Source organism: Diospyros lotus, chromosome 14, assembly GCF_014633365.1.
Source record: "Diospyros lotus cultivar Yz01 chromosome 14, ASM1463336v1, whole genome shotgun sequence".
NCBI lineage: Eukaryota > Viridiplantae > Streptophyta > Magnoliopsida > Ericales > Ebenaceae > Diospyros > Diospyros lotus.
In genome coordinates this window covers 6,285,548-6,312,878 of record NC_068351.1, presented here as the reverse complement: position 1 = coordinate 6,312,878, position 27,331 = coordinate 6,285,548, and the positions used below count along the sequence as shown (strand labels likewise).

General features: G+C 36.6%; 4 protein-coding genes across 6 annotated transcripts; 3 read left to right on the top strand and 1 right to left on the bottom strand.

The window, feature by feature from the left end:
- The first annotated feature begins 2,604 nt into the window (after positions 1–2,604).
- LOC127790167 (uncharacterized) lies at positions 2,605–4,362 on the top strand. Its single transcript, XM_052319465.1, has 2 exons — positions 2,605–2,982; positions 3,907–4,362. Exons 1-2 carry the CDS (start codon positions 2,853–2,855, stop codon positions 4,029–4,031), a joined length of 255 nt encoding a protein of 84 aa, XP_052175425.1. The 5' UTR covers positions 2,605–2,852; the 3' UTR covers positions 4,032–4,362.
- Positions 4,363–9,551: 5,189 nt separating this feature from the next.
- Positions 9,552–10,073, top strand: LOC127790166 (uncharacterized). Its single transcript, XM_052319464.1, has one exon. It carries the CDS (start codon positions 9,552–9,554, stop codon positions 10,071–10,073), a length of 522 nt encoding a protein of 173 aa, XP_052175424.1.
- A 6,389-nt stretch (positions 10,074–16,462) lies between these two features.
- Positions 16,463–20,046, top strand: LOC127790318 (fasciclin-like arabinogalactan protein 16). Its single transcript, XM_052319767.1, has 3 exons — positions 16,463–17,996; positions 19,510–19,648; positions 19,761–20,046. The coding sequence occupies exons 1-2, from the start codon at positions 16,715–16,717 to the stop codon at positions 19,581–19,583; spliced, it is 1,356 nt and encodes a 451-aa protein (XP_052175727.1). The 5' UTR covers positions 16,463–16,714; the 3' UTR covers positions 19,584–19,648; positions 19,761–20,046.
- A 1,241-nt stretch (positions 20,047–21,287) lies between these two features.
- LOC127790317 (calcium-dependent protein kinase 26-like) lies at positions 21,288–27,072 on the bottom strand. 3 transcript variants are annotated; one of them, XM_052319766.1, is made up of 9 exons: positions 26,855–27,072; positions 26,570–26,659; positions 25,498–26,413; positions 23,923–24,066; positions 23,613–23,765; positions 22,716–22,831; positions 22,408–22,575; positions 21,894–22,118; positions 21,288–21,751 (listed from the first exon to the last, which is right to left on the bottom strand). In XM_052319766.1, the coding sequence occupies exons 3-9, from the start codon at positions 26,390–26,392 to the stop codon at positions 21,626–21,628; spliced, it is 1,827 nt and encodes a 608-aa protein (XP_052175726.1). In that variant the 5' UTR covers positions 26,393–26,413; positions 26,570–26,659; positions 26,855–27,072; the 3' UTR covers positions 21,288–21,625. The 3 variants fall into 3 exon arrangements, with proteins under 3 accessions (XP_052175726.1, XP_052175725.1, XP_052175724.1); XM_052319765.1 differs by having other exon boundaries at positions 26,570–27,072; XM_052319764.1 differs by having other exon boundaries at positions 25,498–26,659; positions 26,855–27,071.
- Positions 27,073–27,331: the final 259 nt, after the last annotated feature.

Sequence of the window (27,331 nt, the reverse complement as noted above, 5' to 3'; positions counted from 1 at the left end):
AATTATTGACCTATTTGATAAAATAGTGGATCATTTGCATAATATTGTTGGCAAATTATAAAATATGTCGACTGAATTTTTAAATAAGTTGACCATTATTTTAAAAATGTCGAAAGTTTTCCCTGAGCCGTAAAATTTTCAATGAAATCATTCAACCATTTTTTTGAATTATTGTGTTGGTTTACCTTTCATTACATTCTCACGAAATAATTTACAATTTATATAGTACCAGTAAAGATAAAGATAATTTGTTAAGAATTATATTTGATAATATATTTTATTGCATTCAAAAGACTAGTCAGTCATTTCATTATTTGATAATATATTTGATAATATATTTTTTTGAATTATTTGATAATATATCTTAAATGTGATAATTAATTGTTAGGAGAAATATGTAAAGTCATGTATGGATAATCAATTTTGAAAATTTAATTATTATTATTTTATATAATTAATTGATTATTTAAATTATCTTTATTTTACATACAATTTAATTAATTTAAAATTATTTTTTATAATTTTAAATGTCATAATTTTATTTTTTAATTTAATTGATTATTGTCATTTATTTAATTCTCCTTTTTCTCATTAATCTACACTGAAGATGTGTTATATGTTGGATTTGGAGAAATTAAATACAAATTAAATTTGTGTTTTAAAAATTATATTAAGTGAGTAAGATTCAAATTGTGTGGCAAAGCGTGGGAAAAAAGAGAAACTTAATGGTAGCATGTGATTTGATAAATTGAGAGAAATATGAGAATTTAAATGAAGATAAATTAATAAAAGAAAGTAAATATCTCTCTCTTCTTCGTCTCAATTCCCGTTCAACCCTTCAATTTCTTCTCTTCTCCTTTCTCGATTATTCTTTTCAAATTTTCTCTCATTCTTTACTTTTATTTATTAAATTTTAACCATATTTTTTTACCCAATTTGGTCTTCTGGTGTAACATAGCATCACTATTCTGTCAAGTGAGTGATGTGAATGCAACTAAGAAAAATTAGGCCTTGACAGTTCGTGTGGTTTGCACATATGAGATAAATACACGTAAAAATGCCCCCCAAAAAAAGTCTACCCTTTAATGCATATTTCAAAATAAAGAGGTTGGTTATCGTTTATTTTGTTTTCCTGTTATTGTGTAATTTTTTTATTTTTTACGCATTGCTTATTGTATTACATGTTAATTTAGGTTTATTTTTACATGGTTTCGGGATAGAGTTATGTGCTTTTAATTGTTTGTCTACCCTTGAATGCATATAAGGAAATATTTCAAAATCTATAATCTTTTTATTGTATTTTCATGATTATAACACGATTATTTTATTTATTTTTTACTTCTTTATTGTGATTTTAATTTATTGTAACTATTAAATTATATAATTTTTACTTTAATAATTTTTTTTTTTTTTATGATATCCATTCATCCATGCATCGCATGGGTGATCCACTAGTTGTTATTAATACTATCACAACTTCTACCCTATTTCAAGTAAAATCAATAATCACAAATACAAATATAATCCATGAATACAATAAATAGAAATCAATACATAAACCCTTCACATATATTTGCTACATTGATCTTTTTCATACTTCACTTTTCTCTTTCAGGTTCAAAATCTTCAAATTTTTTCCATGACACCTTGTCTCTCAACCTGAAGTCTAACCCTTCATTTTCTTCATTTACATTCCTCAAGTCTCTATATTAGACCTTAGTTCATTTATCACTTCTACATACTTCATTGTAAACAAAAAATTGATAATTCATCATCTGAAAAGAGAAAAATTAAAAATAAAATCAAATAATTTTATTCATACAAGCTTGTTATTAAACTCTTTTCTACAAATTTTTTGCAAACAAATACCTTACAAGAGGAAAATCTTTTGCCTCGATTGTTGGTACTCCAAAATATCTATCTTGGTGCATTCATATTACACTGATAATACATAATGCGTCATTTATAGTTGAAGTTAGGTTGATTGCTATTCTAGCATTATTATGATACAGTGAAAACACTTGAAATCGATCTCGTTGGTGAGTTCATCAATTATGTAATTTTTTATTTTAGATGAAAAATAAGAGAAATTAAAACTTTATTTTGGGTGGAAGATAATATACGTTCAGCTTTTTTTTTTTTTTTTTTTCTTTTCTAAGGTTAGCCACTAGTCATGGGAATAGACAAAAATTGGGTTTATTTGGCTCTCTAAATAAAATAAATAAAAGTTTGGGTTTATTTGGCCCAAAATTTAATTTTGGGCTCAATTTACCTAATTAAAAAATTGAGGGAGCAATTTGAACGTTTTTTCATTTATTATTATTATCTAACCAATGTTGGAGGGAGAAGAAATTTAATTAATAACCAATTAATTTAAGGGCAAATTTGGTGTGGCGAAAAGCTAATGACTTAGGAAAGGGCATTCCGAGGGATGCGAAAGTCATTTTACATAACAAGAACATGAACATGAACCCAAGAACATGAACCGTCGCCTTAGACCTTAAAAAGGGAAGATATTTTTGGAGGCCACCAACCAAAAAGGGAGTTGTCAATCTGTTTGAATAATAATAATATAAATAAAATGAGTTTAGGGTATTTGGAAGAGGAAGAAATCTTCATCAGAATCTCCCCCCAATCCCATAAAGCCCACTTCTTTCATCGACTCCAACTTCCAAAAACGCCTCCTCGCTTCATCGATCCATTTCTCTTCCTCTCCTACTTTCTTGGAAAATGCAAATTCAAGTCAAATCCCTCCTTTTTATTTATTATTCCTCGGCATACAGGTTATCTGAAAAATTTTAATTGCGCCATCTGAGACGAAGAGAGAGAGAGAGACAGACAGACAGACCAAGATGGATGGTTCATCGGTTGGGACTGGTTTCATGGCAGTTTTTATTGTGTCTGGAAGCGTGGTGCTTCTCGCCCACCATCTTCACAAATGCTTCCTCTCTGACTTTATGAAGAAGATGGAAAATGAACTGGGTAAAACTTCATTTCCATTCTTTCTTCATCATCTTATTCTTCTTCTTCTTCCTCCTCTGTTTCAACAACCTTATTTGGTGTTCCTTAATTTGTTGCTTGTTTCTATTTCATTCTCTCGTTTGATAAAAGGGCCGGCGTATTGAGTTTGAAATCATTGGCCATATCCACGGGTGGAGGGCCTCAAATAAAATAAAGTCCGCGATAAGAATCCGTACCAACCCAAGGGCACTTTGGTCCTTTCAGACCCTTTCCCCGCCTGAATTCAGCCACTGGTTATCGTTATTTTTATGATAAAAGAGCATCTCCATCTCTATAGCATGAGCCTCACCTTTTGTTTTTGTAAGGACCGGGATAGAAGATATTATTTGTACTGAATTTTTATTTTGCTATTTATACAAACATATTATTTCCACGATTTATATGATGATGTTGAAACTTTATATATTTGCAAGAAGCCAATTGATTGTTTTACTTGAGAGAAATAAACCTCCATGTAATGTTTGTGTATAATGGGTTTTTCTTTTTTTCTTATGGGTTAAGTAAGATAGTGTATGATAACGGGTTTTTCTGTAGCCTGATTTCCTCCCTTGTGATGGGCTCTCTTGGTAATTAAGTTATGATAATGTTAGTCTTCAACATGTGATATTTCCTTTTGTTTTTCTGCTAACCAACATGTGATATTTCCTTTTGTTTTTCTGCTAGCCAACATGTGATGGTTTCAACAAACCCTAATAATTCATCCTTTTAGTTATGGGAGGGTTGCTATTTCCCCCCGCCCAACAATAACTATATACAGTGAATTTTTCATTGTTATGCGATGAATCATGTTAAATTTTCGTGTTTTAATTTTTGTATACGAGGTGTGCGATTCAATCCTTACCTTTCTTCTTATTGTTTTCTTTCGTTCTCATGATGCCTACCTAGTAAGATCGCAGAGAAGTCACCCAAAGAAGAAGGTCCGGTTCGCAGATGACGTGGTGGAGCCGTCGTCGGCCAACAAAGAGTATAGGAGGAGGCACTCCTCAAAGCGGCGGCTGCCGATTAATTAGCAGCATGCATGCCACTCAACTGGCAAGCATTGTACAAAGGGCTGACTGACTGAATATATAAAGCCATCAAAGGGCACTACATCTGGAAGGGAGGATCAGTTTTAGCAGTCAAATTATTTAAGGTTTTGTGATGGTGGTTGAGGATGGAGATCCCTAACAGGTCTTTCGATTTTATGTACGGATCAGTTTGAACATTAACAGCCACCTTAATCTTGTCTGTAATAGTTATTGTTAGTGTCAGGGTCTTTGACTCTTTCCTTGTATAATTTCAATTTTCTAAACTTTTTCTTCTAATTTTTTTTATTTTTTTGTCAAATTCTTTTATTAATTAGAAATTAATATGATATGCATTAGTATAAACCCACAAAAAACACTTGTTATTAAAATCAACTTATTTTGAGATTTATACTAATGTATGTTACGTTAATTTTTGACAATATATAGAATTTGACAAAACAATAAAAGAAAGACTAAATTAAAATACAAGAATTAATTTATTACAAAACATAAAATTCAAAAACTAACACTGTAATTTACCAACTAGAGATTCATATATATATATATCAAAAGAATAAGAAACTACTTAACAGTCTTCTAGAGTAATCCTAATTGAGCCCTTCTCTCTCTCTCTCTCTAATTTATTAGAGAAATTTTATCGTTATCCCGAAAAATTACTCTTCATAATCCATGTCCCATGAAATTTTTTAATAATTTTAAAATACCTATTTTACACCCACAACCCACAGCCAACCCTCTTCTTCGATCACCTCTCATTGTCGGCCATCGTCTCACATTTCTCTTTTCCTCTTACATCATATACACACACAAACACATACATATAAATATATATATACACACAATTATGCAACCAACATATACACACACACATATATATATACACATAGAGCATGGTCACGGCCATGGCAGTCGTGGCCATGCAACCAACAAGTGCACACACACACACACATATATATATACACACAGCATGGCCGCAGCCATGGCAGCCGTGACCATGCAACCCAGCACGCACACACACATATATATATACACACAACATGGCCGCGGCCATGGCAGCCACAGTCATGCAACCCAACACACACACACACACATATATATATATATATATACACAAACACATATATATTTACACACACACTCACACACATCTATATATATATATACACAAACACATATATATTTACACACACACATCTATATATATATATATATACATACACACTCACACGCACAAAAGCATGGCTGCGGTCATGAAAACCTCTGCACCTCGCGGTGCGGGGATTGCTGAATTCCTCGACTGCTGGCAGTTGGGGAAGCCAGGTTTCCCTTACTGCAACTCCTTTCCCCGATTGCTGGAAGACTTTTTATATTTTAATATTTTTATTTTAATTAATTTTTTATTAAAATAAAATAAAATAAAAAAATAATACAAATAAATAATTTTTAAATATCTGCATTTTAAGTAATTATAATTTAACTAATTTTAAATTTTAAATCATGGTGTTGAATTTTTAATACTTAAAAAAATTTAAAATTAATTAATTTATCTTATTAAATTACTTAAAAATACACATATCTAAAAATTCTATCATCATTTAAAATAAATTCTTTTTAAATATATGTATCTTTAGCTAATATGAAATCAATGATATTTTAAAAAAAGAGTAAAAAAATTTAAAAGGCCCAAAATTAAAAAAAATAAAAAATAAAATTTGGTTTGGACCCCCGCACCTCGCAGTGCGAAGGTTTGAGAATCCTCCGCACCATGAGGTGTGGAGGTTTGAGAAATCCTTGCACCTCGCGGTGCGGGGTTGCTAAAACTCCTGCACCGCGAGGTGCGAGGATTGCGCGGTGCAGAGATTTTCATGGCCGCAGCCATATTTTTGTGTGTGTGAGTGTGTATATATATATACGTATTTATGTATATATATGTGTGTGTGTTGGGTTACATGGCCGCGGCCATGCTTTGTATATATATATATATGTGTGTTAGTTGCATAGTTATGTGTATATATATATTTATATGTATGTGTTTGTGTGTGTATATGATGCAGGAAAGAAAGAAAGATTCGAGATGATGGGCGGCGATCGGAGAAGAGGGTTGGCTGTGGACTGTGGAAGTAAAATAGATATTTTAAAATTATTAAAAAATTTAATGTGACGTGGGTTATGAAAAGAAATTTTTCAGGTTGTGGATAGAATTTCCCAATTTATTATTATGTGAACAGTAGATTTTCTTTGATTGCTTTTACATTTTTCCTGTTTTCCCTGCAAAAGTATAAATAGATCATCATCAAAACACAGTAAATTGATCATGTGGGTTGGGGGGGGCTAGTGTCGTGTCTTTTTGATAATTTGATGCTATTATTATTAAGCTTCTTTGGGGTTCATGTATTTGTTAGAGAATGCCTTCTGATGGATATAATTAAGAAAAGGGACCAGGTAGGGATCTTCTTGTCTTAAAACCTATGTGAGGCTTCAACAAAGCCAACAGGGCCACCATTTGGAAGGTACATTAACTATATTTTCATCCACAATATAATAATTTTACTATAGTCTGTACATATATATATAATGATATATGCTTTGGTCATATCAACTTAATTTGATTGCCATCAAGCCTCTGCTCTTAGCTTTTTAACCTTGGACAGAAGATTAGACTTCTAATGCCTTTTTGCAGCATATAGCTTGTTAGTTTGGCCTTTTATGTTTATGTTTATTTTATTACAACTTCTTTTTATAATATAAATGTTGACTAATCTTTGTCAAAGGCGGGAAGGTGAAAATATTTTTTTACAAGATCTTTGTAAAATAATATATTAACATTAATATTAATAATGTTTATAATGAGTGAGAGCAATAATAGAAGGCATATTATATTACGACAAGGGTGCATGTCAATCAATCAAATCAGCTTATCCAAATGGATTTTTTTTTTTTTTTTTTTTGGGAATCATCCAAATGAATTCATTATTGGAGCAGAACGAATTTTCACTTGTAAATTAATATTGGTTGAAAATAATTTATAAAATCAAAATCATATAATTAAGTGATTGGATAGAAAAGTAGATAGAGAAAGACATAAGAGAGGGTCATGTCAGTTAAAAGAGAGATGAAAATGAAACCGCGCATGTGGGGGCCTTCCCTGCAAACAGTTGGATGTGCCATTTTGGCCTCATTGCTGGACCCTGGCGAGCACGATGAACACCAAATTAACATTCCTTTCACAACACACCACCACCACCAAACAAACCCATAGATACAAAGGTTTTAGTTTTTTTTTTTTTTTTTTTTCATTTTTTAAAGTTATATTAGCTATCAACATACATTATTCAAACCATATATTTCAATCAGATTAATTACACTAATAATCATTCAACTTTGCATGCCGTTACTAATTGATCATTAAATTTTGAAATGTTACATGTTAGTCATTAATATTTTATAACCGTTACTTCTTAGTCATTGAATTTTAAAATGTTACTTATTAGTTATTAATATTTTAAAATCATTTCTCACCCTTCATTCGTTAGTCATTGAACTTTAAGTTCAGGAGTGATGGATGAGAAATAATTTTAAAATATTAATGATTAATAAGTAATATTTTAAAGTTGAGTAATTAAATAGTAATAAATTTAAAATATTAATAATTAATAAATAATATTTTAAAATTTAGTAACTAAATAGTAACAAAATATAAAATTAAATAATTATTGGTGTAATTAATCCTATTTTAATTCTCTTGCGTTAGATTTATATTATATGAGACATTTATTTTATAAAATTATATAAATTTTTAATAATTATTAATTGTTGAAAAATACATAAGCTGCGCGCTGTGATTTAGTGAAGTAAATATAATATACTCATTCTATTAAAAAGGTCTTTTAAGTTTTTGATAATTTGGAAATAAAAATAAAAATTATCTTTGTAACCAATGCTTGCTAGGACTGATTAAGACGGGGAAGAAGCTGGTTGGACTTCAACGGTGGAGAAGTTAAGTACGTATGTTAACAGTGATGCACGTCCTTTTCGTACTTGAGAAATGTGTAATTATAATGAATATACATTAAACACTATTCACTAATAATGTTCACTTTATGAGAGATGCAGTTACCATTTTTTGTTTTGCCTTCTTTATACGTACCTATGGAAGTTTGTCAATAGCTCAAATTATTACGTGATTATTTTGGAATAAAATAAAATTATATAATATTAAGACGATTCCTGTGCAGCGTTCGATATTCGTGTTCTTATCATATGTTTATTTTTTAGGAAATAGATTGCTCATAATTATTATCACTTATATAATATTAAAAAAAATAAATTATATTAAAATAAAAAATAAAATATATTAAAATGAAATTAACATATTTTTTAAATTAAAATATAAAATAATTAAAATTAAATTAAAAAACATTTCAAAATTTCTATCAAACTGTTTGAGTGATGAATGTGTCTATCTTGAAGAATTAAGATTTTGTTTGGGTTTATGGACTAATAATTAATTAGAGTTAGTTGTTACACAGGTTCTCACTTTTTTGCTGCTAATTTTTTCTCTCAAATCATCAACGTGCGTTATTTTTCTCCATTAAAGGTAAGTTTAGTATTTTTATTTTTAATAATAGAATTATATATAAGATTAATTGAGGAATTGTGGTCATTCTTTGGGGGCGGGCGGGTTGATTAAAATAAAATAATAAGAGGTAAGAATGTTCTTGAGTACCATACGTAGCAGCCCTGCAGGTGTACGTACCATTTTTTATGACATTATATATTGTATGATATCTAATTAATTGGTACCCATGATTAAGGCCCTAACCCTTCAATCATATATATATAAAATAAATAACTAGCTTTCCAGGCCAAGGAGAAGCTAGGGAGCATCCTGTCCAGACAAATTAATTAGTTGCAGCCCCCATTGTTATCAAATGGACTGGCCTACCTCATGCATGCACCCCACTAATTAATTTCTCTTCCTTTTGCAAAACATTAAGTCAAACAGGAAAATTGACATTGATTGTAAAGCTTTCCAGAAAAATTAAAGCATTAGTGACTGTAAAGATAACGTATATAATTAAATTTTAATGGTCAAAAAATATCACTATCAATCAATGAATCACATTTCACAAACTTTAATTGGGTTTTGCTTGTTATATAACTTGTCAATCCATAACGCAAATTTAAGTCCCTTCCTCTTTGATTCCATCTCTCTCTTTCTCTCTCTCCTTCTACGGCAGCTCCATCTTCCGATCGAGCGCCACAGAAAGAAAGCCAATTTCTTAAGAAAACGGTGAAAAATACAAAGCCAATTTCTTAATATCATCAGATGAGAAAATAAACGCTCATGGGCCGGCTGTTTCGGCTACGGATTTAGTCGTTTGATCATCTTCTGGCACCAGCTAGCTAGGATTTTCCTTCAAAATCCCATCTTAAGAAAGAAAGAAAGAAACCTTTCTTCCTGCTGTCTCGATCGCCCACCTCTTCTGGCTCCAGCCAACCATGAGGAAATCCAAGAAGTCGAAATTCGCTTCAATTGGTTCAAGAGTTTCCATCCCCAATGACGACAAGACAGGTCGTTCGCCGTCACCCTCATCGACGAACCGGCAGCAGCCGCTGCTGGAGGCGAGTAAGCCATGTTCAATGCGCGTGGGAGAGGTGGCGGGTGGGACGGCGGCGGAGTGTGCGGCGGTGTGCTGCTGCCCTTGCGCCCTGCTGGTGAACCTCCTGGTGCTGGCGGTGTACAAGCTGCCGGCGGGGCTGTGCCGGAAGGCGCTGCAAGGCAAGCGCCGGCGGCGGCTGACGAAGCAGGGCCTGCTGCCGCAGCGGAGCAGCCGCTGCCACTGCGGCTGCGACGACACCGAGGTCCAAATCCACCCCATCTCCGTCGTGGACTTATCGCCCGCGGCCGAGTCGCTCCCGCCGGACAAAGAGGTGCTTCAGCTCGAGAAGGAAATGTGGGATCGCTTTTACAGCACCGGCTTCTGGCGAAGTCCTTCCCAAAGAAGCAATTTTTCACCTTAAAAAGCAATCCTATCAACGCAAATGCACCAGATTCCTCAATCCACTCCGAAGTTAAACGTGTTTGGCTCACCCTTACCTACAAAATATCCTAAAAAACCAACTTAAAAGTCAATCCCAGTAAATACATATTCCTCTCTCTCTCTCTCTCTCTCGCTGAAACTCCATTTTTGTGTCTGAAGATGTGAATTGTTATTTCTTCCAGCGACGGTGAAAATGGGTTTCTATTCAAGTAAAGGAGGATACTATTTGGGTCCATTAAGATCTTTTATCAATTGGTCTTCTTTGGGCTTAATTTCTAGTGGTTGTATAGAACAAGAAGTCTTGATGGCGTTTGAAGATTGAGTGCAAGCATTTATAATACAATCATCGTGCCTTTCTTTCGACGTGTTTGGCTGACTTTTTTGTTCTGTTATATCTACAATATATATATATATATACCCATTTCTGACTCATCTCCTCTTTTAAGTTAATTGCGTGACCAAGTCAGATTACACTTCTTGTTAATTAATTGAGGGCCACTGGCCACACCGAAGCCCCACATTTATTTATTTATTTTTTTCTGGCAGGTGAGTATTCTGGAACATTCATGATTTGTTTATAACGCTCAGTCTTTTTCAACTGGAAATGAATATTTCTCGGAAACTCTTATGACTATGTCCCAGGTTTCCTAGCTACGGCTAAGTTTTTCTACTTCTTCATATGTATATTTGGGGATAGGCATTTCCATGGAACTGGGTGAGCTTCGTTTGATTTGATGCAAGGTTGGTCGGAAAACAGATAGACCTAATTTTCTGTTATTTTCCATCTAATGTGAGAGGATGGCTACCAATTTTCTTGGCATCCAAACGCAAGCGGTGTGGCCAGCTGAGCAGCTCCTGCGAAAGAAACAACTGGGATCCCAAAGCAAGACTATCACCAGAATTCTCACTAAAAAAAATAAAAAAATAGTTGAATATGGCTCACAAACGTGAGCTATAACAAAATCTTCTCTTTTAATTTTTGATATTTTTATTTAGCTAAAAATCTTATGTAACGATACCTTATCTAAAAAAATTTATTGAACTCATTTGTTATCGTTATGCGTGATGGATGATCGTAACACACTTTTCTCCTCCTATATTAAGAACTTTCTCCCAATCTAATTAACCCTAGTTAGTATCAAAATAATTTCTTAGCTAATTTGCACTTGTAAATGGTTGTAAATTAACCATATATGATAAGTTTTTTCTAACAATTTATATAAAGAGTGATTTTAAAGTTTAGGATATCAATTAATATACAATAAAATCTTGAACTAATCTATATATGAGGGTGGATAGGGCGGCAGATGGGGACAGGTGATGTTACAACTCCGGCCATGGCATGTACTGCCATATGCTATCCAGACAAATTGTACAAGAGTTTACTATTTACTTTGGCATGTATATGTATGCCTACATATCTGAGAGAATCCACATGCGAAATCAACACTTCGTGATAGACAGTCACCGTCCCAAGTCCAACCTTCATCTTTCATGTGCTTTCGAACTGCACTGCGCAACAAGTCTGCAATAATTGAGACTGTTGGGTTCCAAAGGGCCCCCACTTCTGTCCCCTTTCAAGTGGAAAACCAGCCCTATTTGTCCGATCCTCCTCTTCATCTTCTATTCTTCACTCTATGGTGAAAAGATTCTTAACTAAAGGCCACTTGCTAATGCCCAGCAGCTGTTGCTTTCTATTAACTAATAGGGCAGCCCCAGAACTGAGAACTTCCTAGCCAATAGGGCAAAAAAAGGAGAGAAAGATGCAAAATTATTCAAATTCTTAAGCCCGTACGAGCGTTTGATGCATTCATGAGTTTTTACTTTTTAGTTTGCCCTAACTTCTTTTTCTAAATATTTTTTGAAGATGTGAAAAGTTCCCATTTTGGCAAAGGTTGTCACTGCAGGCGTGCAAATATTTTTACCCATATTTTTAATGCAAAATGATTTGACAGATCAATATTTTCAGCAATTCCTTTAGCCCCAACGAAATTGAGAATTATAATGGAAGTGATAAAGGATATTCATAGGTTAATGTTTTTTTTTGTTTCTAATAAGGCTCCAGGTTATGATCATTTTTTGGATGGATTTTATTTTCATAGACTTCGGCGCAAAATTGAAGAACTCAAGACCATCACCATTTTTAAGCAGCCAATTTTAGAAGTCAAGTCATAAATTCACTCTCTACTTTGGAGGAGAAATGAGCCTCGACCTATTTGCTCAAATGAGAGGAAACCCACTCATCTTAACCCATTAGCCCTCATATAAAAGGGCACTCTTTGACCTTCCTTTTGGTGTCTCCTTCTCTAGTGGTCGAACCCTAGTCTCTCTCTGTCTCGTGTTTCCTTTCTTGGCCAATAGCTCCATCTCTCTTTCCTTGTCCATCCGATCGTGATGGGAGTCTTCTTGCCTTCTATGATTGATCCTTCCTTTTATGTGAGCGGCCGCCTTTTCTTGTGTGTGAAAGATGGTCCACTGATGTCGCTTGAAATCACTACATATTCGAGACCAAGGTCTCCTTTTCGGGTAAGCTGTTCTTTCTTTGCTTTGTGCTTCTATCCTTTGTCTTTTGTGACCGATTTACTTTCTGTGATAACCTACTGTGAGTGGTTTTGATTATTTGGGTGAGAGAGGGTTTCATTGAGTTCGACCAAGAGGTGTTGGGGCTTTTTGGGCTTATGGTTTGAGAGCTTCGTTTGTGGCTTGTGGTTCCTATTCGTTGGTGTAATCAAAAGTGGTGACTGGTTCTTTCAGACCTAAATCTTGAACATGATTTAACATGGAGTTTTCATTATGTTTCTTGTATTCTTTATTTTGATCTAAATTTGATTCGATTTATTGCACTAATTCTTTCTATTTTGTAGAGATTTTCCGCAACAGTTGGAACAAAAGTCATTAATTCAGTTTTAGTTTCTTGTGGGTGAGTGTGAGTGATCTATCTCATGACTCTGTCTCTTTCGATTCAGTTGATTTATTACTAGTTAGGTTTCTCTTGGTCTTATTAATTGTTTGATGATTCGTATCATTTATTTCATAGAAGAACTTATGATATTATCAAAAGAGTTTCTCACTCACTCCGCATACGCCTTAATTAACTAGTAATTAATGTATTCACAATCCTGGTGCTTCACAAATGCAGCCAATAACTGATTGGATCTGTGCTTTGTCTTTTCATGTTCAAATAGAGGAAACGACATTGTTGGGGGTGAGGAAAACGACGACTCAAGTCTCAAACTTTAGTTGATCCACCTGCGCTTTTATTTTTTATGTTTATTCATTTAAATTAATTTATAAATTTCATAAACTTATTTATGTTTCAATCTAGGTTTATAATAATAATTAAGCTAATAGAGAATATATATATATATATATATAGATTTGTTGTAGCCTGATGAAATTAAAACGTTAATGCATTTCATTGTGTTGTTTTTAACAGTTTTTGAAAGCAAAAACCAAAATTATCATATTTGATTTGATAATATTGAGCATTAATTATATTAAACAATTAAATATATATAAAACCCTATAGGAAAGAAGAAGAAGAAGACTGGTTGGGGAAGGGGTGTGTCTTGTCACTTCACCATTTGGTATTTTTATTTTTTTTAAAACATAAATAAATTATAAATCACCCTCCCAAGAATTCCTCCCGCGTCTCAAATTCCTTTTTATCATTGACAATTCCTCACACAAACATTTTGGGCCCAAATCACCTCTCAAGCCCCAAGGAAGCCCAATCCAATCTAATCCAATCTCTCTTCATGGCAGCAGCCCAAAGCTAGTTCAAATATCAAACCCAAAACCCAACAAGGCCCACTCAAACCTCTTCTTTGACCCAAGGTGAAAGCCCCAAATCAAGCGGGCGCTCGCTTGCTTGGTGGCTGACGCTGTCTTGATGGAGAAGAACTTGTTTATATTTGATGGTGTATTTACCTGTAAATATGTTTATGTTATATAATTCTCTGATTCAGTACGGACCATTTCCATTTTATTGAATTTGGCACAGCTCCCTGTGTCGAAATTTTTTTATGATACGGACAAAAAATAAAAAAAATAAATAAAGACTATTAGACTTTTTTCTATTTCTCTGGGCATTTTGGTAAACATTCCATCCATCAGGCTCAGGGAGTTTTCTAACTCCTTATTTCATTCTAAGGTTTCTCATTCCCCTGTGCCCCAACTGGTGGCTATTTTTTTTATTATTATAATGATGATGAAGGTGATGATGATGATGAGGTGAATATATTCTTTGGTGGCCACGAGCTTCAAACTAGTATTTAGGGCCGGACTTAATTCACAGGTCCGGTTGGTACAAGGCATTTGTCACTAACATATATAGGAAAGTCTTTAGATATATGATTTCATCTTAAGAAGACAAGATTTAACTTCAGCTCGTGATACTAAATTGGATTGAGGACAACTTGATCCATAATTGTTGTCTATTAGGTACGTAGGTCCTAATCACAGTGGAAAATAAGACTAAAAAAAGAGTTTAATTAATCAAATTCAAAGTTGGAGTTGGGGGCATAGTAAGTAGGTATAATAACGTGTCTTAATTATCTTTAGATATTAGAACTTAATTTGCTGGGAGTGGGAGGTACGTGTTTATGAAGATTGGGATACATCTGTTTTTAAAAAAGGATTAAAATTAATCATGATAGCTGAAAATTGGTTAATTAATTGAATCTGCACTTTGATTCATTACGAATCTCATGATTTAACCATAAATTTAAATTTATAAGCAAGCTAGATCTTTTTTTTTTTTTAATCTATATTAATATTCATCCATTCTTCTCCTACAAGCCGAGGCAGCCTTCTCTCAAACGTAGGTTGGATGGGACATGGGAGTGCTGCAATTGTGGGTTGGCCCTCATTTTCCACCACCAGAAAGACGTAAGTAAGATGTCCGTCCCAAGTCCTCAGGAAACACTGGGCAAAGGGATCTGCCACCAAAACGTTGCTGTCCTTGTGAGAAAAGCGAATGCCCAAGGCTTATTCAAAGCAACCGTCTTAATTTGTAACGTATTTTACCCACCCCACCCCTCTATTCACTACTACTGCATAATATTTGATGCCTAAAACCCTAACTAAAATCAAAAGACCTAGCTAGCTAGCTAGCTAGGGGGTGTGGTGTTATGTCAAAAGACCTGATTAGGGAAAGATAACAGCAATCTCAATTAGAATTCATTATATATTATATAAAAGGCTTCTCCAAATTCCTATCATACAACCAACCACAGAGCTGAAATATATATATATATATATAATATATAATGTGCCTTAATTTGACATGCCTCCTTTACCTGCCTACTTCTCCAATTAATTAATCAAAAATGTATTTTTGAAACCCATTAAATTTTCTTCATTTTTGTTTTGGGGGGGCAAGAGAAGACATGTAAGTAAGGTAGGGGGATTGAATTATTGGATTCGTTGGTGACGCATGAAATCAAATGAAATGAATTAATTTAGCAGCAAGAATTGAGTTGGCACACTTGGCATGCACCGACACAGGCATAGCAAGAATACGTACGTACGTTCGTTTTCCAACAAAATGAATTGGAGGAGGGGAAGGGGGTATTGTTGGGGCACGCGCCGAGCGGGGGAGGGAATGGATGGGAGGAGGTGAGGGGCTGTCACTTGGCGTAGAAACAACAAGGGGAAGGCAATGAATATATGAATATGATGAATTGATTACGCAAAAAAAAGACAATGACACCTCCACCTCCACCGCCACCGCCAACTCCTCCTCCTCCTCATTGGCACCGCCGCCGCTTCTTTCTGTTTCAGCCGCCAACACTTTATTCCTCAGCCAGCCTCGCCTGCTCTGACGTCTTCCTAGTTCGTTCGTTCGTTCGGTGTTAGAAAGCAATGTTCAACTGGCCTTCTCATTCTCTTCGTTTTTACTTCAAACTGTGGCATTCCTTGCGTTGTTTTTGATATATGATTCCCCTAATACAAAACTTAACTAATATGTTAAATAATAATGTAAATTCCCAGAATAGGGGTCCGAGAGAGAGAGAGAGAGAGGGGCGCGGGAAAAAAAAAAATCTTGAATTATTAACAAGTGAGAGCAAAGAAAAGAAAACAAAGGAGAAAGAAGGTGCACCGACAGAAGTCACGGCTCAAGCCGGGCCGAGCCGAGCCGCCCCAAAGCCCACGCGTTTGGCCCCCACCTCCAGCCTGTCCTTACACCTTACCTTCCAAGTTCCAACAAAGTACATATTAGTTATTATTCTTTTATTATTATTATTATTCCATTTTTCATATTAAAATCATACCTAAAATACTAATAATAATTTCAGAAAATAAGAAAAGCAAAAAGCGAAGATTAACTGAAAAAATAAATAAAATGCAGGTCCGTCTAGCTAAGTCTGATTCCTTTCAGCTGGCTTTTGCCCAGCTTGCAAACACGTGGTTCCACTTTTTTCTTCTCAACGCAACCCCTAAACACGCCCTCTCTCTCTCTCTCTCTCTCTCTCTGATAATCTCATTTTCTCTTTGCCTGCTTGCTTGCTGCTCTTCTTCTTCCTTCACTTCTTAGACGTAGACGGACAAATTAAGCTCCATTTTCGTTTCCAGTTCTGAATCTCTCTTCTTCGTCCCCTTAATTTCCCCCCGGCCGCCATGGGTGCCCAGGTCTATGGCGTCTTCAATCTCCTTCTCCTCCTCTTCTTCCTTCCCTTCTCCCTTGCCGCATTGCCCGCCACGCCCACCATCAACTCCAACTCCGTTCTCGTCGCCCTCCTCGACTCCCATTACACTGAGCTCGCCGAGCTCGTCGAGAAGGCTCTTCTTCTCCCCGACCTCGAGGCCGCCTTGACCCGCCACAATGTCACCATCTTCGCGCCCAAGAACGAGGCCCTCGAGCGCGAGCTCGACCCCGAGTTCAAGCGCTTCCTTCTGGAGCCCCGCAATCTGAGGTCTCTGCAGACGCTTCTTCTCTTCCACATGATTCCCACTCGGATTGAGTCCCCCGGGTTGCCTGGCTCGCCGGCTGAGTCGTCTCGGCATGTGACCCTGTCCAGAGATCACGTGACCTTGGCCGGGAAGGAGTCTGGCGAGATTGTCGTCGATTTGGCCAAGGTTGTTCGCCCCAACGACGTCGTTCGCCCGGACGGGGTTATCCACGGGATCGAGAGGCTGCTGATTCCGAGATCGGTGCAGGAGGACTTTAATCGCCGGAGGAGTCTCCAGTCGATCTCGGCCGTTCTGCCAGAGGGAGCACCGGAGGTGGACCCGAGGACTAACCGACTGAAGAAGCCCGCGCCGGTTCCCGCCGGCGCCCCTCCGGTTCTGCCGATTTTTGATGCGATGGCTCCGGGGCCGTCTCTTGCTCCGGCGCCGGCGCCGGGACCGGGAGGCCCTCGCCACCACTTTGACGGCGAGAGCCAGGTCAAGGACTTCATCCAGACGCTTCTACATTACGGTGGATACAACGAATTGGCCGACATTCTGGTGAACTTGACGTCGCTCGCGACGGAGATGGGCCGGCTGGTGTCGGAGGGCTATGTCTTGACGGTTCTGGCTCCCAACGACGAGGCCATGGCGAAGCTGACCACCGACCAGCTGAGCGAGCCGGGCGCGCCGGAGCAAATCGTGTACTACCACCTCATCCCGGAATACCAGACGGAGGAGAGCATGTATAACGCCGTCCGGCGGTTTGGGAAAGTCCGATACGATACTCTCCGGCTGCCGCACAAGGTTACCGCCGAGGAAGCCGACGGGTCGGTCAAGTTCGGGCAGGGCGATGGCTCGGCGTATTTGTTCGATCCCGATATCTATACCGATGGGAGGATTTCGGTGCAGGGCATTGATGGGGTCCTGTTTCCGGTGGTGGAGACGACGGCGGCAACCAAAGTTACGCCTGCAACCGCCAACGCCAAGATTGTCGCGAAGCAGCGAAGAGGTATTGTTCTTCTTTGATTGTTGCTTTCTTTTTATTTTGTTCAGATCACTAGCCGATTGATTCGCATCCACACAGTGATTGCCTTAATCCCTACCCCCTCAATTTACTCATATAGTTAATTGATTTAGATTTAGAATGGATGAAGATGAAATTTAGGGTTATGTTATGTGATTATCAGTGGCAGCCTTGGAGAAAATTTTGTTGTTACTTGCACCGGTGATGGGAATATTCTGGTGGTGGAATAAGTTCTGGGCTAGTGTCCTCCAAAGGTTGGGTCTAGCAGTAAGAGGTTATAGTTGGTGGGGGCAGAGTCTAGGTACAAATTTCTTTATAATTAATTATCCGCTTGACTAGTGGTTTAATACATATAATATAGCTGAATTTACTCAGTGCACACCCCCACACTCTTAGTAGAGTGGTTCTGGGTTTTTATTGTGAAGAAAATAAAGTAAAATATGGTATGGTGTAATTAAGTGAAGGTGATGTGGTGGTTGTGGCAGTGCTGGGTCAGATTGAATAATGTCATTGTGCGTTTTTGTTGTCATTTACGCGTCTTGTTGCAGTGATCAATCAGTTCTTGAAGCTGGCCTTCTATTCAACCAATAAGAATTTTTTTCCATTGCTTATGTTACCTTTTACTTTGCGGGATTTTGATAAGTAGGGGTCTTGTGGATAAGGTTGTTTATGTGGTGAGTTTGTACTAGCGACTTTAAGTGTGGATTCATCATTAGCTTTTATGGTCGTTGTTCTTTGCTTGTGTGTAAGGGTTTTGCCTAGACACAAGTTTTAGCATCCAAGAAACATCGGTCTGGACTGGGATGTCTAGTTGTTTAATAAAACTGCAGTTTAGCAGAGTAAAAAGGCAGGTCGAAAGTTGTAAGGTTTTGCTGGTGAGAAGTAATTAGGTGGTTGATAGCTCCAATAGCACTCTGATAAGGACCAATAATATGAATGAACTTGGCCCATATATGCAATCAAAAACTTGTAACACTAGTCTATAGTTCGTTTTCAAGATTGAAATGGCCCTCAATTGACAGGCCCAGCCTAGCATGACCATGATGGTTGTTCGCCCTTCCAACTCCCAACTTCATTGCCACATTTTGCCCTCTTCATTATTCATTTCTGCCAGTGTGTTCTCAACACTTCCATGAGCAGCTCATGAGATTTGCTATGCTTTTACTGGCCAGTGGCCATCTCTCTCATTTGCCAGTATTTAAAGTGTGTTTTGATTTTTGTTGGGATCAATCTGATAGAGGCCCTGCACAGTATTATAATAAAAATATCAAGGATGATGTGAATTTCAAATCAAATGATTTATCCGCTTACCAGAGCACACAAGAAGCCTGTAAGGTTAAGGCATATAGAGCTTTAAACACTCGTGCTCTGGTCACCCACCCGCCCCTGAATTAATAATTTCAATTGTATCGTGCTAGTTAGGACTGCATGGTTAAGTCTGATGGGATTTCGAGATGATTTGAGCCTATGAAATGTATTAATCATTTGTGCACTACAGGGAAGTTGCTGGAAGTAACTTGCAGAATGCTGGGGGCTGTTGGGCAAGATTCCCATTTCGCTGGCTGTCAATGAACGTTTACTACTATTCTCGAGAAAAATCCTATAGAAAGAAGCCGCAAACACAATAGTGAAAAAGGGTAAGCCGCATGTATTACCAAGATGATGGACGGACCATATTATTCATGATCCACATTGTTATTCTTAACCCTATAGAACGTTTACTAACATGGACTTGGTCAATAATTGCAGGACGATCATGTCCATTCCACAGCCCAGCTAGAGGGAGGGAGCCTTTCTTTCCTCGCAAAATCTACAGAAGAGAAAGCTTTCTTTTGCCATTTTGTGACAAGTACTGTAATTACATACGTTTATATCTTTCATGTATTTACCTGTTTTGCCAGACACTTTTATGCACATAAGAATGATCGTTGGAGAATGCTTTTTAATCACACGATTGATTGGTGCCTCTTTTCTGCCCTTTTGTGGAACATAACTTGTGAGTCAAATATACCTTTCCCCCAATGTCGTTCTTTTATTTATAGTCTGAGTTATTCTCTCTCTCTCTCTCTCTCAATTATTAATTTGTTATATTTTAGGAGTATTCTTACCTTACAAATTAAAAAGACAACACGAGTAGGCACTTGTGGTGATGATGGGTTTTGGGTAACTATTTTGGTGTTGTGATAAGGACAGCAAATCAGTAGGTGCTGGCTATTTCTCTAACTAATAAATATAACACAGTTGCTGCCGTGTCATTGTCAATTATTAGAATATGCCCTAAGAAGTTTCTTTCTCATCTCTACTTGTTTAAAAATGGAAGTAGAAAGAAATCTAGCTATATGGGTATTTTGGTAGTTTTGGCTTGTGTGAAGGTTCTCTCTAGCATGCTTTTTGGGTGGGTTAATCACATCACCCAGCAGGGCAGTGAGCTGGCTCTCACATGAAACTACTACTATTATTAATATTATTATTATTCGTTGGAAATGAATAGTGAAGAAGGACTCGGCTTTCAATTTGACTTTTGTCCATTCTATTAATTTTGTTTCCTCTGTGAATTAAGGGTTTAAAGTCTACACTTGACATCAACATATAACACGCGCGCCAGCGAAGGTGCCTCCCAGTGGTGTCAGGTGTAGTTTTGCAAGGAGAAGTATTCACTTGTGTGTCATCCATGATTGGATTATAATATTATTATATTAATCCTGTGAGATTTCTGCTGCAATAGTTAAGGAAAGAAGAGAAAGGAGAAAAGACATAACTACAACCCAAACATAAAAAATGCAATGAGGACCTTTTATCTTCTTCTTTTAATAAAGATTTTTTTTTTTATACAGGGCTCTATAATTTGTTTATATCTTATATTAAAAGAAAATGTGCATTAAAATAGTTTAGAATTGTAAAAAAAAAAAAATTGTTATATTTAAGAGTATCACTTTTCTTAAATAGATGTTGGTTAATGATACATAAATAAAAATTTTATTAAAATGATTTGCTCATATTAGATGATGTATTGAGAGATCGTCAATTAATCTTTCTTATTTGTTAAAAAAGCTTATTTTATTTTGTCTTCATTTCATATGCATAAATTATTTTAATTATGTCTCACAAACTTTTATTTTTAATAAAAATTATTTCAAATTTATTATAAATAATCTCATTTCTATTAAGCTGAAAAGCACATGTTTCTTAAACTTGACGGAGCAACCAATGAAAAGGGTGGTTGAAAACTCGAAATGCTTTGCTGAAAAGAAATGAACAACCTCCATTCAAAAAATCAGAATGAAGCACTCGATTGGTATATACTGTGCAACCAAACAATGCAGTGTTTCTGAAGTTGTCAAGTACAGAAAGAGCTAGGAAATAGACATGCCCACTAACGTCCTTGTGCTTCATTTCTGTGCTAAAAGAGTATAGGGTAACGGTCCATTTCTGTTCTGCAGTTTGCTTAGATACAACTGCAACACAGAGATCATAACCTATTGATTGAGATTTCGTGTTGAACCCTAAAGAAGCCAGCAACAGCATCTGATTCTATCAAATAGTAGCTAAAATAGAAATTGTTAATACAAACCAACCCCCCACCCCATGGCACCAAATAGAAGTTGATATATACTTCAGCAAACTGAAAGAGCCTCCCTAAATCCGGTGGGGCTAAAAGTATTCTGTATTTCCTTCTGACCCAAATTGGCGCTTCCCTTCTGCATCATGGCCACAAACTCGTTGTAGTCTATGCGCCCGTCCTGAAAGATTAAAATAAATCACAAAAGGACTTAGATTTGTCCGAGTTACATTCATCTCACGGGCTAAATATACCAATAATATTAGGAGATATATGAATTCAGTTTGAATTTGGAGAAGTGATTAGATGTTGGGAAAGCTTACATTGTTTTGGTCGATTTCTTGAATCAATTCTTCCAAGCGGGCGTTCTCTACTCCGAACTCCTCACAGGCTTGTTGGAGCTCATCTAGGGTAATGTACCCACTGCTGTCTTTGTCAAAGTATGAAAAGGCAGCAACAAGATGATCTTCCCTCTTAACTTTATCAAGATGCAATGTTGCAGCAAGAAACTCCCCATAGTCAATAGTGCCACTATTGTCGACGTCTGCCTGCATTTCCAGACAAAGAAGTGGAGTTAGAAGAAACCGAAGAAACATATGATCTGTGAAAAGAAGCAGTGGGTCCGACTTCCTACATATTAAAATTGATATATGAATGTAAATGTAAGTATGGGGGGGAAACATTATAGAGCTGGGGTATGCTGAACGTACAAATGAATCTGTTTAAGTACCAAAAGAGGCCATTAATAAGAAAAATACTCAATAAGAACAATGGATGAGGAAATACTACTTGATTAACTTCATAAAAGTTGCTACAAGTCACACTCTTTTTACTTACAGCCTGCATAAGATCATAAATCTCTGACTCTTTAAGGTCAGCACGGTATCTTTTTAGCCCAGCCTTGAGTTCTTCAAAAGTAATTTGACCACTGTTATCGGTATCAAGCATTTTAAACAATTGCTTTAGTCCGGCAATTTCTTCTTCGGACAGACACCCTGCAATGATCTACAACCAAACAAGACATGACTTAAAAATCATCATAAATTCATTAGGTTTATTCAACCAGACAAGTCCAGATATTATGATTTGCATGGTCATAGTGACAGATATCCTTATAGCAGTTTATGATAGTCGCTGAAACTTACTTGAAGAGCCATTTTCTTGAGCTTGTTCATGTCAGAAAACTGCGTCAAGCGACTTAAGACTGCAGGGTCAAGAGGCTTGTCAGGAGCCACTCCCTTTTCTCGAACCCAAGGATGGCCTACAAACCAACCAAAGACTCATTAGCAATTCAGCGGTTGTCTAACATGCCGCTATATATTTCAAGCAGTTGTCATAGGCCAGATTATTAGTTCTCCCGAGGGAATATGTTTCACCTAGCTTTCCTCGGTAAGCTCTTATTAGTTATTAATCCTTAACTATTTACTGAAAAAAGACTAGGTCTGAATTGGATTCAAGTAAAGATATAGTTAATTTTGAACAAGATTCTTAGAAAAGTTTTACAAGCCAACTTTCACAATTAAATATGCTAGACAAATGAATAATATAAAATACAGGGAAAGTTATCATGGAAGTCTATGTGTCAGCTTTTAAGAAAACACCATCTTCTTAATTGGCCTGACCAATTGAAGCCTTAGGAAGATTGCTGACAAAAATTGAAATAAAGAAAAAGGAATAGCATTACTTAACCAAACATTTGAAACTACCTACCTAAAATAGGGCACGAACTTGACCAAATGTTTGTGTGTGTGTGTGTGTGTTTTTTTTTTTTTTTTTTGGGGGGGGGGGGGGGGGGGGGGGCGAGAAGCAGAGAGACAGAGAGATAATATCGAAAGAACCCAACCATTTAAAATAAAAAGAATGTGTTTAATTATGCTGCATGGCATTCAGGCATCAACCAGAAAACAAGGTTGTTTCGATCATACGTTTTGACAAGCTACATATAACAAAAATCGCAGCCTTAAATCCCACTAGGTGGTTTGGTAAGCTACAAATTAGATAATCAAATAATTGGAGGTGAATGGCAGAAAATAATGACTCACAGAGAACTTCATGAGCAGTTAGCCGCTTTTTGGGGTCTCGTACAAGCATTTTCCTGACTAAATCTTTTGCACTGTCAGAGATTTTAGGCCATGGATGTGATGAGAAGTCAAGATCTCCATGCAAAACCTCATCAAATATTTCTTGCTCACTTTCTGTTTCAAGATAGAAAAATGAAAACAATAATCCCTGAGAAAATTTGTTGATTGTGATTATTATGGCAGCAGGATTAGAAGAACATAAGTAGCATGAATGTGATAAGCAAAATGAAGAAAGAAAAAGTTGGGCCCTCATCGTGTCATGAAACCTTACCGCCCCAAAATGGAGGCACCCCACTAAGGAGAATGTAAATGATCACACCAGCACTCCAAACATCGGCTTCTGGACCATAATGCTTGCGAAGAACTTCAGGGGCAACATAATATGGACTTCCAACCACATTGGTAAAAGTTTCCCCTGTAATTTTAGGACTGTTAACTAATGATATAAGAAGATTCAAATATGCATCACCAAGTGAACTTAAAAATTAAAATGCAATAGGCATAGTACCAAAACCCAAAATGCAAAAGCATGAGAGAAAAAGTCGTATCCCAGAAAACAGATACTTCATTTCCTCTGTTGTATTAAAATTTTAATTCCATTTATGAACAGTAAAACTTAAATTTAGTTGTCTCATACAATTATATAAATTTCACAAGCAACTTTTATCATCCAAAACTTCTGAAGTAAATTTCCACTTCCTTAGCTTCTCTCTTAGTTACTGATTGAGTCCCTCATTCATCCCCTTCCAAATATAATTATACCAGTATAACCAACTTGGGTTTTGACCAGTAATATCAGTTCTCAATGATGGTTAATAATCATTTCTGCATAAATTTGAGGAACTAATGCACAAGTACCTGTCATATTTAAGCGCCACTATTTTGACTGTCTATTGTTGTACCCACAAACTGAAGCACTTAAGCTACAAGACCTCAGAACCAAAGTTGTCAAGGTAAGCAAAGACTACAAATAGATTAATTTATTTTGATTTTATATAAACAAAAAAAAAAAAGAATTGCCTACATGAATCTGGATACTAATCAGAAAGGGTGACTTCACGCAAGGTAATAGGCAAGGACTCTGGAAATGCTACAAGAGGCCAATTGTGTTTGACAGATTTTCTTATTGTGATTTTCAAATAAATACTGTATTTGACCTGTAACTCTATATCTCATATTTTAAACTTTAGCAACCACCTTCTTTGTCTCTACTAATTACTAGCAATACACCTTTCTTTCCTTCTAGCTCATATTCCTACATTATCACTATGTACATTTTCAGCCATCCATGACTAGAAACATATTTTCTTAAGCCCATGATGCATTAAAGCATGCGGTTTTAGATCAAATTTGTGAGCCACAGGAAAGTAGTTTCAACAAAGTAGCAAAAATAATTAATGGCAAAGACCTATTCACAAAGTAGCATCTATTTTCTGTCATATAATATTGGCACCTTGAATCAAATAATTTCAGGCGCTGATTTTGTTTCATTGATGATGTAAAAAAAGAGAAATTGAATCAAATAGCTTTCCTAGTTAATATAAACTTTCTTCATTCCCAATCAGGAGTTTATGCCCTTCATGGTTTTCTGAACATAAATACTGCACCTGTTCCCTGTGTACTAATATTGCAGCCAATCCTAATCTCCAAAAAAAGAAAAAAAAAAGTAGTGTAGCTAATCCAAGAAATTATCCTTAGGTCCACTATGTCATAGATGTCTGTAAGTCACTTCCCACACGCACACTCTCCTAAAGATAATGCAGAATTTACCGTGGCAATACATCCTAATTTTGGATATTAATGAAGTTTTATGAGTAAAAGGTAGAACTAGAATTTAAACTCATACCTGGCTTGAAGAAGATTGATAATCCAAAGTCAATAGTCTTAAGAAGTGAATCCTCCTCCTTATCAACAAAAAGAAAATTTTCGGGCTTGAGGTCCCTATGCATGACTCCCAATGAATGACAGGCTTCTATCACACTAGCCATGGTTCTTGTAAGAGCAGCAGCCTTTCTCTCTGTGTAATGCCCTCGCTTGACAATCCTGTCGAAAAGCTCACCCCCAGTGCACAATTCCATCACAACATGAACTGCAATTGCATCCTCATAAGCACCCTTTATTGAGATGACATTGGGGTGACCAGACAGGTGATGCATTATCTCAATTTCCCTTCTCACATCGTCTACATCATCTTGCGTCAGCAACTTCCTTTTCGCGATGGATTTGCAAGCATATTCCTTTCCGGTTGCTTTCTCCACACAAAGGAATGTAGTCCCAAACTGTCCATGTCCCAGTTTCTTCCCCAAATTGTAATATTCCTTCAAATGACCAGTTTTGGTTCTCAACACGGATTCTGCCTGAAGCCCTGCACTTTGCATCCTTTTGACATTGAATGCCTTTGTCAGGTTCATGGGCTCTACTGGTTTGTGCTCTTTCATTACTCTCTGTACTGGCTCCGGCCTAGGGGGTTTCGCTGGCTTGCCCTCTTCCTTCACTGTCTTTGAACCCAGTATTATGGACTTTAACGGTTTCTTGTCTTCTTTAATTATTATCACCAATTCTGGAGCCTTGGTTTGAACAGATTGGAGGGCCTCAGGCTCTTTAGCCGCAGAAGGCACTTCAGTACTAGCTTCCTTGTTACCATATGAAATCATATTGGGGAACCGCAACCAATATGGACGTGAACCTGATTGAAACAACCCATCCTTCGGAAGCATTGATCCAACACAATTATTCCCCATGTCTTACTCGCTCTCTGTTCCCTGCCCAAAGTGCACAGTTTTGCAAAGCTTCAATTACAAAATGGAGCTTTTCTCCCAGTCATGATCATCTAAAACTCTGACCAAATCAACTCCAAACAATGTCAAGATTATTATTATGTACTTCACAAACTATAATGGCCAATAGAGCACTCAAACCTTTCCAAAACTTGGAATCTTATACCAGAATGCCTGAATTGGAAACTCACAAGCAATGCCACCAAAATGCCACTCGAAACCATTCAGTATCTGAATCAAAACCCACAAAGAGAATCGATCCTTAAGACAAACTGAGATCGACCCAATAAACCCAAATAGGCTAGAAGGGTTATATTGATAACTTCTTCACTGAATTTGGTTATTCAAAGGCCCAAACGAAGAAAACTTGTTCAACATAAGAAAGAACAGGAAGTCCGCAGTTTCCTTCACCAGCCTGTTGCTTACCTGGTCTCTCTCTGAAGAGTCTGAACAATCAGGTATTTGCGTGGACTTGGCGTCTGATTTGATCTTCTATGGGAGTTTATTTATCTTCCCAATCCCTGTAACTATGCGTGTAGACGCGGTTGGATGGAGAGAGAGGGAAAACGAAAGCAAAAGCTGGCAGGTTTTTCTGTTGGAAAGTTTCAAACCGCGTTTGCTAGAATATCAACTTATTCGAGCTATGGCCTGTGGACTATAGGCTATAGCTTCACGATTCACGAATGTAAAGAATTAGTTTCGTTCCCGGAACATTTTCGAAATTGGGATCTTCTTTCTGATTTGCTTCCCCTTTTATTTATTCATTCCCAAATTCAGATAATCGAAAATTACGTATTCATTTGTTCTGTTTGCATAAATATATATATATATATATGAAAATTGATTTTCATCCATTTCTATTCTTAATAATAAGGGAAGCCGGCCGTGATGTTTGGTTTTGAA